This window comes from Equus caballus, chromosome 11 (assembly GCF_041296265.1).
Source record: "Equus caballus isolate H_3958 breed thoroughbred chromosome 11, TB-T2T, whole genome shotgun sequence".
Lineage (NCBI taxonomy): Eukaryota > Metazoa > Chordata > Mammalia > Perissodactyla > Equidae > Equus > Equus caballus.
The window spans coordinates 58,423,619-58,439,250 of NC_091694.1; the positions used below are offsets into that span (position 1 = coordinate 58,423,619).

Below are 15,632 nucleotides of genomic sequence, written 5' to 3' on the forward strand. Positions count from 1 at the left end.
CGCCCGCCGGATTGGTAGGGCCGGGACGTACCAGGAGGAGTCGTCTTTGCCGCCCGCGTGCGCGGTGACGCACGCCGACGTCACTGCGCCTCGCTCCACCCCCGGCCGGCGGCGGGAATGCCTCGGGGGTCTGTCGCAGCGTCGCGCCCGCTTCTCCGTCTGAGGAGGCTGAGGCGTGTGGCGCCATGGCTGGCGCCTTGCCGGCGGTCACGCTGCCGTCTGTGGTGGCGGAGCTTCTGAGCGAGATGGCCGCGGCGGTGCGGGAGGGGGCGCGAAGTACGGGCCGGGGCGCGGGCGTGGCTGCGTCGTGGGCCGTTTGCCTGGGGCGGGGGCGGGAGGCACGGGCCTCGCCCGCGGGGCGCTACCCTCGCCCTGGCCGTCACGTGCTGTTTTCCCTTGTGGTTCTATCTCCAAACCTCCTGGTCGCAAGAAAAAGAAAGGAGAAGAAGAGGTGAAAGTGTTTAGCGTCCAGCGCAGTAGCCCCTGCGGCCGCTCGTCAGGAGCGCGCCGGCCGGGGCGCCGGGGGCCCGCAGGGGCTCACAGAGGCTCGCAGAGGTCCAGTTTGGAATTAGTAAACTTGCCTATAGTCCTTATCTCTCAAAATCTTACGTTAATTTTAAAATTAGTCCTCTCATAACGTTTTGTTCAGCAAATAAGTATTTTAGGGCCAAATGCACCGGCGGGCTGCAGCAAACCCGGATGCTGGGGAGGCACCTGGAGCTTTTCTCTGAGCGGCAGAGGGCGCTGAGCGGCCCGCCGGGCGGCCCCGGGGTCGGCGGCGAGCTGGGTGCGGGCGGCGCGGCCGCTGAGGGGCCGCCTGACGACGCGGGCTGGGCCGCGGAACTGCCCCCGGGGGGCTTTTGTTCTAAAGCCGCTGCGCTTTGAAAGGGTTTATCTTGACTTAACTGTTTTTGGAGGATTGAGAGAAGTAAGCCAACTTTTGTTTTTCTAAGTTCAGACTAACACAGTGTGTATGCTTGAAAGAGCAGGCCAGCCAGGTGGGCAAACGTGTTCTGACCCCAGGAAGGGTGGGGAAGAAGCCAGCCCGTTGTCGGCTCGAACAGTGGTTGACAGAAGGGGCTCTGTCCGAGTGGGTTAGTCCGGACCCTGTGACGGCCTCCGAGGGGCCCAGTAAGTGCCCCTGGAGCTCATGGCGCGCCCAGAGGGGCCACTGCCGTTCATCCATGTTTATTGTCAGCAGAACCGTTTTCTGCTATTTTAAAATCTTTGTCCTAGGTAGTCATACACGCTTCCTGACCCCTCTCCTTCAATGGCCGTGTTTTCAGAGCAAGATTCTGCGTTTCCACTCGGATGATGTAAAATCTAGTCACAGCTGAGCTGTGTAGGAAGCTATGATTACGTTTCCTTTCCTGCATAGCTTTTGGTTTTCCCTGGAATTACCAACTTTGGTGGTTGCGTTTGCTTGCTTGTTTAGTGTTCTACCTATTGATCCCTAATTCGGCCTCAGACTCTTTACCACTGTCCTCAGTCTCTCCCCGAGATGCTCAGCTGAGTGCTGTCAAGTTCCTTCTCCCCAGAAGTCTCTCGTGGGGCCTCCGACTCCCCCTGACGGTGGCCTGGCCGTCCCTGGCTGTCTCCTCACATCCGCCTGCCCCGTTACTGTCCTGGGGATTTCCTTTGCCCGTGTTGAACTTTAGTATATCCTACAATTTGCTTTTTCTCGGCTTACTGTCTTATTTTATAGAGCGCGTGCTCTACTGCATCCTGAAAAAGAGTGCATGAGATGTACTTTTTGAGGCTTTGTATGTTTGAAAAGGTTCTGTTTCTATCCTCACACTTAGTTGATAGTTTGGCTAGGTATTGAATTATGTGTTGGAAATAATATTTCTTCGGACACCTGAAAGCATTATTGCAGTACCTTCTACTTTCTTAAACCTACTTTAAAGGAGTCTTATTTTAGCCCCCCTGCTTCATCCCCACCTCCAGAGCAATCTGGTGCCACCAGTTGCTGAGGAATTGTTTTGGGGTGGAGGAGTGGATTCTGGAGTGTAAATCAGGTTATTGCCTAGCTCTCCTCATTGCTGGCTTAGGATTCAGTTTTCTTGGGTCTTGTAAATTATTTTCCAACATATTTTGGCGGTTGTTTCTCCCTGTCCTCCTCATCCTTTGGAGTTTATGCTTTTTAAAAAAGCCTTCTATTATAGTTTAGTGGAATATTGGGAAGGGGTAAAATTAGATTCATAGGCTCAACTCACCACCTTTCACAAAAATCTTTTTGGTTATAGTCTTTTAAGATTTTTATGTCTGTGGTCACTGGTTTAACATCATTAACTTTCTTTCCATTTCCTGTTTTACAGTTCCTGATGAGCATCTGTTATCGTAAGTACATCTCCTGTCGTACTTTTTTTTTTATTGAGTTACTGATAGATTACAGTCTTGTGAAATTTCAGTCGTACATTGTTGTCCGTCAGTCATGTTGTAGGTGCACCCCTTCACCCTTTATGCCCACCCCCCATCCCCCCTTTCCCCTGGTAGCCACTAATCTGTTCTCTTTGTCCACATGTTTAAATTCCTCACATGAGTGGAGTCATACAGAGATCGTCCTTCTCTATCTGGTTTATTTCACTTAACATAATTCCCTCAAGGTCCATCCATGTTGTTGCAAATGGGACAATTTGGTTCTTTTTTATGGCTGAGTAGTATTCCCTTGTATATATGTACCACATCTTCTTTATCCAGCCATCTGTTGATGGGCACTTAGGTTGCTTCCACGTCTTGGCTGTTGTAAATAACGCTGCAGTGAACATTGGGGTGCATAGGACTTTTGGGATTGCTGACTTCAAGCTCTTTGGATGAATACCCAGTAGTGGAATAGCTGGTTCGTATGGTAGTTCTATTTTTAACTTTTTGAGGAATCTCCATACTGTTTTCCATAGTGGCTGCACCAGTTTGCATTCCCACCAGCAGTGTATGAGGGTTCCTTTTTCTCCACAACCTCTCCAACATTTGTTACTATTAGTTTTAGTTATTTTTGTCATTCTAATGGGTGTAAGGTGATATCTTAGTGTAGTTTTGATTTGCATTTCCCTGATGATCAGCGATGATGAAAATCTTTTCATGTGCCTATTGGCCATCCGTGTATCTTCTTTGGAGAAATGTCTGTTCATGTCTTCTGCCCATTTTTAGATCGGGTTGTTTGATTTTTTGTTGTTGAGTTGTGTGAGTTCTTTATATATTATGGATATTAAGCCTTTGTCGGATGGATGACTTGCAAATATCTTTTCCCAGTTAGTGGGTTGTTTTTTTGTTTCAATCCTGTTTTCCCTTGCCTTGAAGAAGCTCTTTAGTCTGATGAAGTCCCATTTGTTTATTCTTTCTATTGTTTCTGTTCTCTGAGAAGACATGGTGTCCGAAAAGATCCTTTTAATACTGATGTCAAAGAGTGTACTGCTTACACTTTCTTCTAGAAGCCTTATGGTTTCAGGTCTCAGCTTTAGGTCTTTGATCCATTTTGAGATTATTTTGGTGAATGGTGAAAAAGAATGGTCAATTTTCATTCTTTTACATGTGGCTGTCCAGTTTTCCCAGCACCATTTGTTGAAAAGACTTTCTTTTCTCCATTGTAGGCCCTCAACTCCTTGGTCAAAGATTAGCTGTCCATAGATGTGTGGTTTTATTCCTGTGCTTTCAATTCTGTTCCATTGATCTGTGCACCTGTTTTTGTACCAGTACCATGCTGTTTTGATTACTGTAGCTTTGTAGTATGTTTTGAAGTCAGGGATTGTGATGCCTCCAGCTGTGTTCTTTTTTCTCAGGATTCCTTTAGCAATTCAGGGTCTTTTGTTGCCCCATAAGAATTTTAGGATTCTTTGTTCAATTTCTGTAAAGAATGTCGTTGGGATTCTGATTGGGATTGCATTGAATCTGTAGATTGCCTTAGGTAGTATGGGAGCGTTATTTCTTCTTGATGAAGTAGCCCTTTGATCATTATATATTGGCCCTCTATGTCTCTCTTTACCTGCCTTATCTTGAAGTCTGTTTTGTCTGATGTAATTATTGCGACATCTGCTTTCTTTTGTTTGCTGTTAGCTTGGAGTACTGTCTTCCACCCCTTCACTCTGAGCCTGTGTTTGTCCTTGGAGTCGAGTTGTGTTTCCTGGAGGCAACAAATTGTTGGATCTTGTTCTTTAATCCATTTTGCCACTCTGTGTCTTTTTATTGGAGAGTTCAGTCAGTTTACATTGAGGGTGATTATTGACGCGTGAGGGCTTAATGCTGGCATTCTGATGCTCATTTTCCAGTTTTCCTGTGTTTCCTTTGTTTCTCGTCCTCTGTGTTTTAGCCTACCCATTGACTTCTGCAATTTCTTATGCTGGGTTTCTTAGATTTTTCCTTATTTATGTTTTGTGTCTCTGTTCTGTTTTTTAGTTCAGTGGCTACCCTGAAGTTTCAGAATCTCGTGTATAACATAGTCCGTTTTCTGGTGGTCTGTTACTTACTTAGCCTAGACCGTTTCAGTCCCTTTCCTCCTCCCCTCCTAAATTATTATTTTCATCTCTTATTCCAACTTGTGTTGTGAGTTTGTGGTTAGAGTGCTAAGATTGTCTTTGCTTTGGTGGTTTTCTTCCCTTTATCCTAATGCTATAGTTGAATGTTTGCTATCCTATTCAGATTCTATCTGTCTCCCTACTCTGTGTTTTGTGACCGCTTTCTCCCTTTTTTCTTTTTTCAGATATAAGAGCCTTCTTGAGGATTTCTTGTAGTGGAGGTCTTGTGGCTACGAAGTCCCTTAGCTTTTGTTTGTCTGGAAAAGATTTAATTTCTCCCTCATATCTGAAGGATGTTTTTGCTGGATAGAGTATTCTTGGCTGAAGATTTTTATCCTTTAAAGTTTTCAATATGTCACTCCAATCTCTCCTAGCTTGTAAGGTTTCTGTAGAGAAATCCACTGAAAGTCTGATGGGGGTTCCTTTGTAGGTTATTTTCTTCTGCCTTGCTGCCCTGAGTCGTCTTTCTTTGTCATTCATTTTTGCCATTTTTACTGCTATATGCCTTGCAGTAGGTCTTTTTACATTGACAAATCTAGGAGATCTGAAAGCTTCCTCCACACACATTTCTCTCTGAATCCCTAGATTTGGGACGTTCTCTTCTATTATTTCATTGAGCACACTTTCTGCTCCATTTTCCTTTTCCACACCCTCAGGAATTCCAATTATTCTTAAGTTGCATTTTCTCATTGAGTCAGCTATTTCTCAGAGATTTTCTTTGGTTTTTTTAATTCTTAGTTCTCTTCCTCAGTCTGGAGGCATTCAGTCTGTCTATCTTCAGTTATGCTAATTTACTCCTCTATTGTGCCTACAGGGGCATTCAGGGAATCCATATTCTCTTTTATCTGATCCATTGTATTTTTCATCTCTAGTATTTCTGAGTGATTCTTCTTTATAGTTTCAATCTCTTTTATGAAGTAACTCCAGAACTTTGACTTGTTTCTCTATATTCCCCTTTACCTCATTGAGTATTTTGATGATAACTATTTTGAATTCATCTTCACTTAGTTTATCTATTTCCAAGTCCTCAGGACATACTTTTGTGTTTTTATTGTTTTCCTTGTGGACTGGAGCTTTTATAAATTGCTGGATGGTAGAGGAGCAGTTTTTGCACATGATGTGATTATTTGGTTGCGGTTACAGCCTGTCACCACTAGATGGGGGTCGAGAGCCACACGTTCTGAGCCCTCCACCTTCAGCTGGGATGGTGGCGCGCAGTGCAGGTTGGGGGAGGAGGGGCACTTTCTCTTGTGCGCCCGACCTGCATTTGGATCAGCTCTTGCTCTCTGGTCTCCCAGGTCCCTGGCTTGATGGGGTCCCCCCATGTGAAAGCTTTCCCTGTTAGAGGGTTTCTGCTGCACAGGCAGTGGGAGTCCTGGACGATTCCACAGATGTGTGGCCCCTCCCCTGCTGCTTCCGTCCCTTGGCAGTGATCCCAGTCTCTAGGAGGGTGAACGAAGTTCTCTCTTACCCCGTTCCAGCTCCTCCGACAGCGGCTCCAACCTCTCTACCCTCCATCGTTTGGCTGCTGCAGGTCTCTGACAGTTTCTGTTATTAGGATTTTTTTTTTTTCGGTTGGAAAGCAGTTGCTCTTTTTGGTTGTAATTTGGACGGAAGAGAGTCCTGGGTGAGCTCACCCCGCCATGTTGCTGACGTCACTCCGTCCTTGTTTTTTTTTAACCATTAACGTATTTTAAAAGCTAAATCCTTTCAACATCAACTCTTGAATTTTTTTTCTTTTTGAGAAAGATCGGCCCTGAGCTAACATCCACTGCCAATCCTCTTTTTGCTGAGGAAGATTGGCCCTGAGCTAACATCTGTGCCCATCTTCCTCCATTTTATATGTGGGACACTTGCCACTGCATGGCTTGACAACCAATGCTAGGTCTGTGCCTGGGATCCGAACTGGTGAACCCCACGCTGCCAAAGCGGAGCTCACGAACATAACCACTATGCCACAGGGCTGGCCCCTCAACTCTTGATGTTTAAAAATATTCTTACTAAACTAGGAACAATATTTTCTCGACGTGATTGTTAAACATCTGTCTCAAATGAATAGCCAACACCATATTTGCCAGCACAAGGCACTCCCGTGTTGTCCTATGCCACTTTTGTTTAACGTTGTTCTAGAAGTTGTAGCTGTTACACTAACACATGAAAAAGAAATCAGCATACCTATCTTCAAGGAAAGACAATTATCATTATTTGTAGATGATATAACTACTTTTTAAAAACCAAGAGAGGGGCTGGCCCAGTGGCACAGTGGTTGAATGCGCACATTCCGCTTCTTGGTGGCCTGGGGTTTGCCGGTTCAGATCCCAGGTGCAGACATGGCACCGCTTGGCAAGGCATGCTGTAGTAGGCATCACACATATAAAGTAGAGGAAGATGGGCACAGATGTTAGCTCAGGGCCAGTCTTCCTCAGCAAAAAGAGGAGGATTGGCAGCAGTTAGTTCAGGGCTAATCTTCCTTTAAAATTTTTTTTAAAAATTAAAGCCAAGAGAATACAATTTTTTTAAAAAATACAGAACTTCAAAATTGTTTTCTTTCATACACAAAGTTAAAAAATATAATTACTTTCTCAATAGCAATAAAAAAGTGAAAGCTACCTAGGAATAAGTGACATTTAATTGCATATATACCCTTATATTTACAAGTCCAAGAGGATATACACCAACCTCTATCAGTGATTATCTCAGGGAAGGAAAGAACTGAAATTTAGAAAAGCGTTTTAACCTTTTCTCTATTAAGTTTTTTACAAATATTATACATTATTAGAAAAAAGTAGCTACTTATAAAACAAAGAAAATAGGCAAATAATAAAAGAATGCAAACAAACCTGGAAACAATCTAATTATTCAAATTAGGTTTGTAAACTCTAATCCCAAAATAGAGTTTGGGGGAAGTAAAAATAATTCATCTTTACAGTGGAATTCTTTGTAACCATTAAAAGTGATATAGAAAAATACTGCATTCAAGAGACATTTATAATGTGTTACAAAATGTACAGGGAAGGTTGAAAAGATTCTTTTTAGATCCATTTTTAAAGTTAACTGTGATTATCTCTGATTGATAAAGTTACCACCACATTTTATCTCTCTGTTTCTTTTTTGTCTATAGATGATCTTCATATGCTTAATGTAAAAAAAATTTTTAAACTCTCCCCATTTCAGTAGTTTCTCATATAAAGAAACTAGTTTTTTGGAAAATGAAGAAGCTGAACATTTTAATTTTGAAGTCTTAGTGGTTCTGTCTTCTTATTTTGTATAAAAATCATCTGGGTTCTTTACAACATTAACTTTTCAGTTTTAGTTCATTTTATTTTCTAGTTTATAAAAATAACCTATATTCGGGGAAAAAAAGTTCTTAGAAAATAAAACATAAAAAGCATAAACAATCATACCACCCAGTGATAATCACTGTTACATTTCAGTTTATTGCCTTTTTAAAAAATTAAACATTTTGAGATAATTGTAGATTTTCTTAAGAAAAAAATTTTTACATGATCGAGAGTTTCTAAATATACAATTTTGTGCCCAGCCTTTCTCACCTAATGTAAGAATTTTCCCACAAATCAAGTTTTTTCCTGATAAGTCATTTAACAACTGGATAGCCTTTATTATTAATCCAAAAAGTACAAATTTAACACTCATCAGATGGTCAAACATGAAAAAGTCAGATAATACTGTGTTGGTAAGGACGTGGAGAAAATAGAACTCCCATCAGCACTGATGGGAGTGCTGTTTCCACAGTGGAAAGCTGTTGGCGACACCTGTTAAAACTGAAAAATGTGCATATCCTAAGACCCGGCAATTCTACTTTTACTTAACATAAGCAGGAAGAATTCTCATATGTTCGCCAAGGGACATGTGCAGGGATAATTGAATATTATTTATAATAGTATAAAATGGTAACAATCAGAATGCCCATCAACAGGGTGTGTAAAAAGTAAAATGTAGTATGTACTTACAATGGAACATTATTCAAAAATTGAATTTAGGGGCCGGTCGGGTGACATAGCGGTTAAGTTCGCATGTTCATCTTCGGCAGCCTGGGGTCCACTGGTTCGGATCCTGGGTGTGGACATGGCACTGCTTGGCAAGCCATGCTGTGGTAGGCATCCCACATATAAAGTAGAGGAAGATGGGCATGGATGTTAGCTCAGGGCCAGTCTTCCTCAGCAAAAAGGAGGATTGGCAGCAGTTAGCTCAGGGCTAATCTTCCTCAAAAAAAAAAAATTTAAAGAAAATATATTAGCAGCATCATTTTCAAAAGCACATTAAATGGAAAAGAACAAGTTGCAAAAAAAGCTTGCAATATACCTTTTATGTTTTAAAACTTATAAAACAATGCATTTTGTATATGCATGTGCATGTATATGTGTGTGTGTATGCACACACACATATACTATGCGTAATAAAATATGAAAACATTAACAGGAAGGAAACCAACAAATGCACCTGATTGCCTCAGGGATGAAGGGAAATTGGGAAGGATAGGAAGCACTGCAAAGTATACAGAGGGCTTCTTTATCTGTAAACAACATGTTAACGTTTATTCTGGGGGGTTGATTACATGAGTTTTGCTATATTTTTTTCCAAGTTAAAGTGAGTTAATTTTTTTTAAATACTGTTATCCTTCAGGTCAAGTTACTGAGGTGACTTTGAGAGTCAGGCAATCTAATCTGAAGCCTTCCTGTTTCCCAGGCTGAAGTTTGTCTTTGGCTCATCAGCCATCCAAGCCTTGGACCTAGTTGATCGGCAGTCCATCACCTTAATCTCATCACCCAGCGGGAGGCGTGTTTACCAGGTAGAGATCTAGATGTGGGGATACCCCTTGGGACAAAATGTTTTCATGAATCTCTATTAGAAGTTGGTAACCAGCTTTAAGTATTTCCTGAACTGTTGAAAAGCATTTGACCCAATTTGGTAAAATTAGTGTATTAGTAATAAAAATAAGATAAATATGACCTATTAACTCTACCTAGTAGCAGTGTGTACTACCAACAATGATGTGGAGAGGCTCTTTTCTCAGGTCTAATGGAATATAATTGACTTTTGCATTCCCATTGTTTGAGAATAGAGGCGCTTCCCCCACCCCCCAAAAAAACGTGTTGAGATCTTCACCTTGTTCATTATCTCTTGCTTACAAGCAAAAGCCAAAATGCATTTTGAGGCCCTTGTACATGCTTGGATTCATCTATCAAAAATGATCTTTCAAAACTGTTGTCAGGAAGTATTTATTAAGGGTCAAATTGTGCTGAATGCAGGCAGTCTACTTGGACCTCAGTTTTGCCCTCTAAAGCGTAAGATAGGTAGATTTGTAGAGTAACAACCTCTTATCAGACTCTGAATTACTTTCATGTGTTATTGATAATTCTCACCAAAAGCCCAGCAAGGTATTTATTTTGCAGGAAACTGAGACGCAGAAAAGTAAATTAACAGTCACGTCTGGCAACTAGGATTTGTAACTGCTATCCCACACTGCCTGTCTATATAAGCAGTGGGCCAGACTCCAACCCATCCCCATCTTCCACCCCCCGTTTAGCTATATGAGACAATGGTAAGTGCAGGTGGGATTGAGGGAAGGGAATATTGTGAATGAAATAAAAATATTGGCAGTGGTCTGCAAAACTTTGTTTCTGGCTTGGAACGGGTAAAAAAGAAGTCATCTGCTCTTGTAAATAATCCAGGCCTTGCTGAAGGCCAGAAAAGAGGAAATTTTTCAGTGTTTGGATTCTGGTTTGTTTACAATGAATTCAGAGCTGAAACCACATCAATTAATTCTTAGTGAGTGAATGGCTTAAAGCCTGCTTCGGCAAATAGGTGCCTTTGCTTAGTGAATTAACTTGCTATTCCACATTGTAGCATAACTTAACTGACCTGGCAAAATCTTCATGCATTTCTTCATTAAGGAAATGGGGTAATTAGTATTGAATGCTGCAGTGAAAACTTTTGTTCTATATTTACTTAAAAGAGACTGCCTATTAGAATTTTCTCATGGTGAATTTATCAGTTAATAATCAGAGTTATTAAATGATGTTCTTTGTACCTGAGGAGGTGTTTCCATTTTCTTTTTTCCTAAACGAGAAGGGCCCTTGAGTTTTTCCCATGTCTTTTAGTTTAAGATTTTTTTGTCTCAGTTCAAATGTTAGCATAACACTTGACTTGTGCAAGCAGACTTCTAACTGTCCTCTAGTTCTGTGATCTAGTTATTAGTTAAACTCTTAAAGATTTTGCTTGAAATATTTTAATTATTGACTTTTTGTTCCTCCCACGCTTACTGTGACTTGTTTAGTTTTCGTCATTCACATCCTGTATTATGTTACATTGCTTTATTTGTCATAAAAATGGTAACTTCCTAGAATTGTGGCTGTTAGCTTGGACTTTGAAGTAAATGAGGCTTAGAAATCTTATATACACCCTCACATTAACTCCGAAATTTCAAAGGCTTACAAAGACAAAGTTTTATATCTCATTCATGCTGCATATCCATTAAGAGTCAACTGTAGCCGTGCTTCAAAACATCTTCACTCAGGGATCCCAGTTAGTGGAGCAGCCCCTATCTGGATCATTGTGGATCTCATAGCAGAGAGAAAAGAGGTCATGGTATGTACCAATTTTTAATGTTTCTGCTTGCTCACATTTCACTGGCCAAAGCAGGTCACATAGCCAGACTGTATTTAATAGGGCAGGAGTGTATAATCTTCTTTCAGAGAGAGGCATCAGGCATAGGGAACAATAAATAATACAGCTGACCACTGTGATAGATCCTAAGAGGCTTGGAGCAGTCATAAAATAAAACTACTTGTCGGGGGCCGGCCCGGTGGCACAGCAGTTAAGTGTGCACATTCCGCTTTTAGCGGCCCGGGGTTCGTCAGTTCAGATCCGGGGTGCAGACATGGCACTGCTTGGCAATCCATGCTGTGGCAGGCGTCCCACATATAAAGTGGAGGAAGATGGGCACAGATGTTAGCTCAGGGCCAGTCTTCCTCAGCAAAAAGAGGGAGATTGGCAGCAGATGATAGCTCAGGGCTAATCTCCAGCCGCCCCCCCCCCCGCCCAAAATGTGCTTGTGAATGGATGACCATCTAGGTGGGTCACCCTCCTTAGAACCTAACGGAAACCATAGCAGACTTCTTTCACGTGAGGTTCATACAAGTCCCGTCATGGGTCTGAGTATCCTCTTTTCTGTATGTTTCTTTTTTTGAAAGCTCTCTCCTTCTGGAAATAAACATCTCGGACTATGAGTTGGAGGACTGGGGGCAGTTCCTGTAAGAGGAGGTCATTTTTCCATTGAAGGGTGAAGGAATTGAAGTAGATGATCCCTAAGGTCAATTTCCAGTCTAAACATTTCTAACTCAGATTTTTTGCCTGATTATTGGGTTCATTAGTTGTCCACTGTTAGACAAGGAATAAAAATTCAAAATTTATTCTCTCTTTACAGTATTTACTGCCTGTGGTGGCTGAACATTATACTTTTGTCTTAGCCAGGCTTTGAAAGGTTCAAGCCAGGGAAGCTCTGTAGAATTTCCCCCCTTCCCTAAGTCACCAGGCGTTTATTCAGTTTATTCAGTTCTGATGATTTGGGGACCCCATGATAAGAAGGAACCAGTAGACCATTCAGGTCAGTGTAGAATTCCTACACTGCTTAACTTTAAATCTAGAGAGAAGAGATACAAGAGATAACTAAAGGAAGAATAAATCTAAAGTTTTATTCATTGGTAATAGTTTGGAGACCCAAGAATTGTTCATGTCACTGCTGGATGTTGGTGGGTTTTCTTCCAGGATTGAGTGGAAAACAGTCTGATTTAATGCTCTCCCTTCAGTTTAAGTTTTCCAGACAGACTAGGGAAATTCTTCCACTGACACTCAACAGTCTAGGTGATATGTTTAAAACATTTCAGCACCTCGAGATTGGAATTATGTAAGATGTGATTTTTTCATACCTAATTTGTAACTGGGGCTGCAATTTTTAGTGGATACAGTAGGCATCTTCTTACCCAATCATTGGACATTTCTGGTAATCTAGCACCCCGCAAGGAATTCTACTGACTTTGTCAAAAAACCATAGTGACGTGGCTGCATCACATAAATCAGTGGACATTTGACAAACAGAAGCCCTACGGCAAATTCCTAAGTGACAATTCATTGTAAAAAACCCATGGGATGTTTCACCTTCCCTTGGATACTAATTTTACACTTCCAGTTTGGAAGTTAACTCTAGGAATGAAGCCCTCACCGTTTTTATTTTTGGCTGCTTAGTGGTAGAGAGACTGAAGTGATTCCTCCAACAGTTTGTCCAATCATACTACAGACACATCATAATTTCCCTATATGTCTCCTTTTTGTCCCTTGACTGCCAACAAAGCTGTTTGTTCTTGGACTGGGTCTCTTACTAATCCCTCACGTATCTATGTCCTCCTTCCATCCTGCTAGATGCATAGGCAGATCTGGGCTTGCCTCTTTCTGAGACCTCCATCCGGAGCAGCTGAGTCATGCCTTTTGCAAGACTGTTGGCTTTATTCTCCCTGCTCAAATGCTTTTTTTTTTTTTTTTAAGTAGTAACTCATTGATTTATATACATTTTCTTATTAAAATTCACAGCAGGCTGTTTGCCAAAATTTGGAGGCCGAGGTAAGCTAATAAGCAGCTGAGCCAGGAATCCAAGCCGTGCCTGATTCCAGAGACACAGATATTAATGATGATGGCTCTCCATCTCCTGAGACATCAAATGCTTTTTGAAAGCCTTCTCACTTTCTTCTGAAGACCTATCAGTCTGTCTCACTGCTTACCCTTTTCCTGTTTTCATACTCTCTTGAGGTGTGTGGTGGAAGCTTTACACATATGCTGTGAAATACCAAAGGTTAAGAAACCACAATAAAGTGTAGGTGAGGGAAGCTTTCCCTCTTTATAGTTAACCCTTGGAGTAGGCCCTCTCAGTCACTAGGCAAAGGAACAAAGTAGTTTGTCTGGATGATTTACTTAGCCTGAATCTCTTCAGTTTCATTGTATGACGTCCTCAAGTGCAGAAAACTGAGAAGGAGGGAAGAGTCTGCTCACGGGGAAGTTAAGTTTCCACTTTTGTGTAAAACATTACTGTAGTTCTTCCCAGTGCAATTTGCAGAGTAACTCTGAATCACCAGATAGATAAATTCAAGAGAAGGAAGCAGTTTTCCAGCACACCTTTTGAAGTGTGATGCCATCTGTCCTTTTTGTTCTAGGTACTTGGAAGTTCTGGTAAAACATACACATGTTTGGCTTCTTGTCATTACTGTTCATGTCCTGCATTTGCCTTCTCAGTGCTACGGAAGAGTGACAGCCTACTGGTAAGGATGGGGAAGGCTCTTTCCACTGCAGTCAAATTAAGAGAAATTATTAGCCCTTTCTGCACAGTTTGAGTTGTACAAAATGGGAATTTTACTACGTGTTGAAACAAATCATGTTATTTTCCTTGACTTTAGTTAGTCATCTCTTTTGGGTTTACCCCTCCAAAATGCAGAGTCATTTTTAGATCTACATCAGTTTCCCAATGTTTTATTTAAAAGGTCACAGATGAAGCTTTGGGGAGGGCAATAAGGTGATCCTGAAAGTTGGCACTTGGGGAATTAGATGGCCCAATAAAATATGAACTAAATTGAATGTTGGCAACTTTTGCATATCCCCAGCTCCAGTCATGAGGTGTTTCTTCCCTGCCTGTATTACAGGCTGGCCCTTAGCCACACTTGACTTTCCATGAGGTAGGAGAGCACATTGATGCCTTTGCCAATTTTACAGTAGTCCAGAGCATCAAGTAGGAACAAGACATACTCACACAACTCCTTATTCCAAAGGAGAAAGCACTACCCACCAGAGAGCAGGTAGCTATTTTTTAAGTCTTACCAAAGAAGAAAATTACAGCATCCATTCCATTCTTCCCCTTTCTTTTACGCTAACTTTGTAAACATCTTGGGAACTGGGTGGCAAGTTGGGTGTCTCATTGTACAGGAGGCCACATTCATAGCTCATTTGCCATAAGTTTATTTCACCTGTAGAATGACAAGATTAAACCAGGGCCCTTTTAATATCTAAAGCTGTGTGTTGTGTGATATAATGTTCAAAATAGATCATCTCTCCAGAGGTGTGTACAGGCTGATATATGTGAGAGTTCTGCCACCCCACCCCCCAGGAGTATAACACAGTGGTTAAGGGAGTAGACTGTAGCTCTGAGCACAGGGCTAAAGTGGAGATAAGACCTGTCTTGATGGGGTAGCTGTCAGATTTAATGAGATAATCTATGAGAAGCACTTAGCAACACAGCAACTCAAGAATGTTGACCATTGCTATGAACATCTTTCTGAAGGCAGGAAGAAAGAAATGTAACTTAGGGCTAAAATGGGGAGCCCGTCTTGGTTTTCAATGTGGGTTATATACCCTGTACCTAAACTGGGTATATACCCTGTGGGGTTATATACCCTGTACCTAAGCTGGACCTAAACTATTTCCTAAAACAACAGGCAGTAAAACTTCCTTTGTCCCCTCTGACTTCCAGAAAGAATACGTCTGTCTCATCTTATCTGCAGTTTTTAGGCAATGAGTTAAAGGCCCATAATCTGTGTGCCCCACTCCTTTTCCTACTAAATGTGATGGTAGTGAGAGATCTTGGTTAGCCTGGCCCTGCTGATTTCTAATCTGTTTGTGTGTTTTGTATTCCAGTGCAAGCATCTCTTGGCAGTTTATCTTAGTCAGGTTATGAGGACCTGTCAGCAGCTGAGTGTCTCTGACAAGCAATTGACTGACATATTATTGACAGAGAAAAAAGAAGAAGCATAAAAGGTACAGATTGAGCATCATTATCTTTGAAAATAGAAGTCCTGGTAAGAAATGCATTTAACCTATTGTGGTTCACGTGGAAGAGAGGTGAAGTAGACCTTCCAGAGACTTCTTGTTACTGTCCCTTTTCCCTCCTGGACTGCAGAAGGGACTGTGGGTTGGAACCCAGGATGTGTGTATAGTCTGAAGCCTTTGCAAGTCTCCTCATGATAAATCTAAACCAAACCTGAGCCCCTTGGGTGAAAAACTTCCTAAATGGAATCAAGCATTTTAGACTCAAAGCCTAATATCGTGTCCACAGTTAGTCAGATT

The 15,632-nt window shown here is 41.8% G+C and overlaps 1 protein-coding gene across 7 annotated transcripts in view; it reads left to right on the top strand.

The window, feature by feature from the left end:
- The first annotated feature begins 16 nt into the window (after positions 1-16).
- The window catches only part of ZSWIM7 (zinc finger SWIM-type containing 7), a 31,165-nt gene continuing 15,549 nt past the window's right edge, over positions 17-15,632 (top strand). For all 7 annotated transcript variants that reach the window (XR_011423515.1, XM_023653588.2, XM_023653586.2 and 4 more), the window contains exons 1-5: positions 17-276; positions 2,319-2,340; positions 9,216-9,318; positions 13,733-13,837; positions 15,204-15,323. Coding sequence is in view for 6 of the 7 variants with exons in the window: in XM_023653588.2 (XP_023509356.1) it covers positions 186-276; positions 2,319-2,340; positions 9,216-9,318; positions 13,733-13,837; positions 15,204-15,320 (438 nt within the window). In the remaining variant the exon portion in view is untranslated. The remainder of the gene's footprint in view (positions 277-2,318; positions 2,341-9,215; positions 9,319-13,732; positions 13,838-15,203; positions 15,324-15,632) is intronic.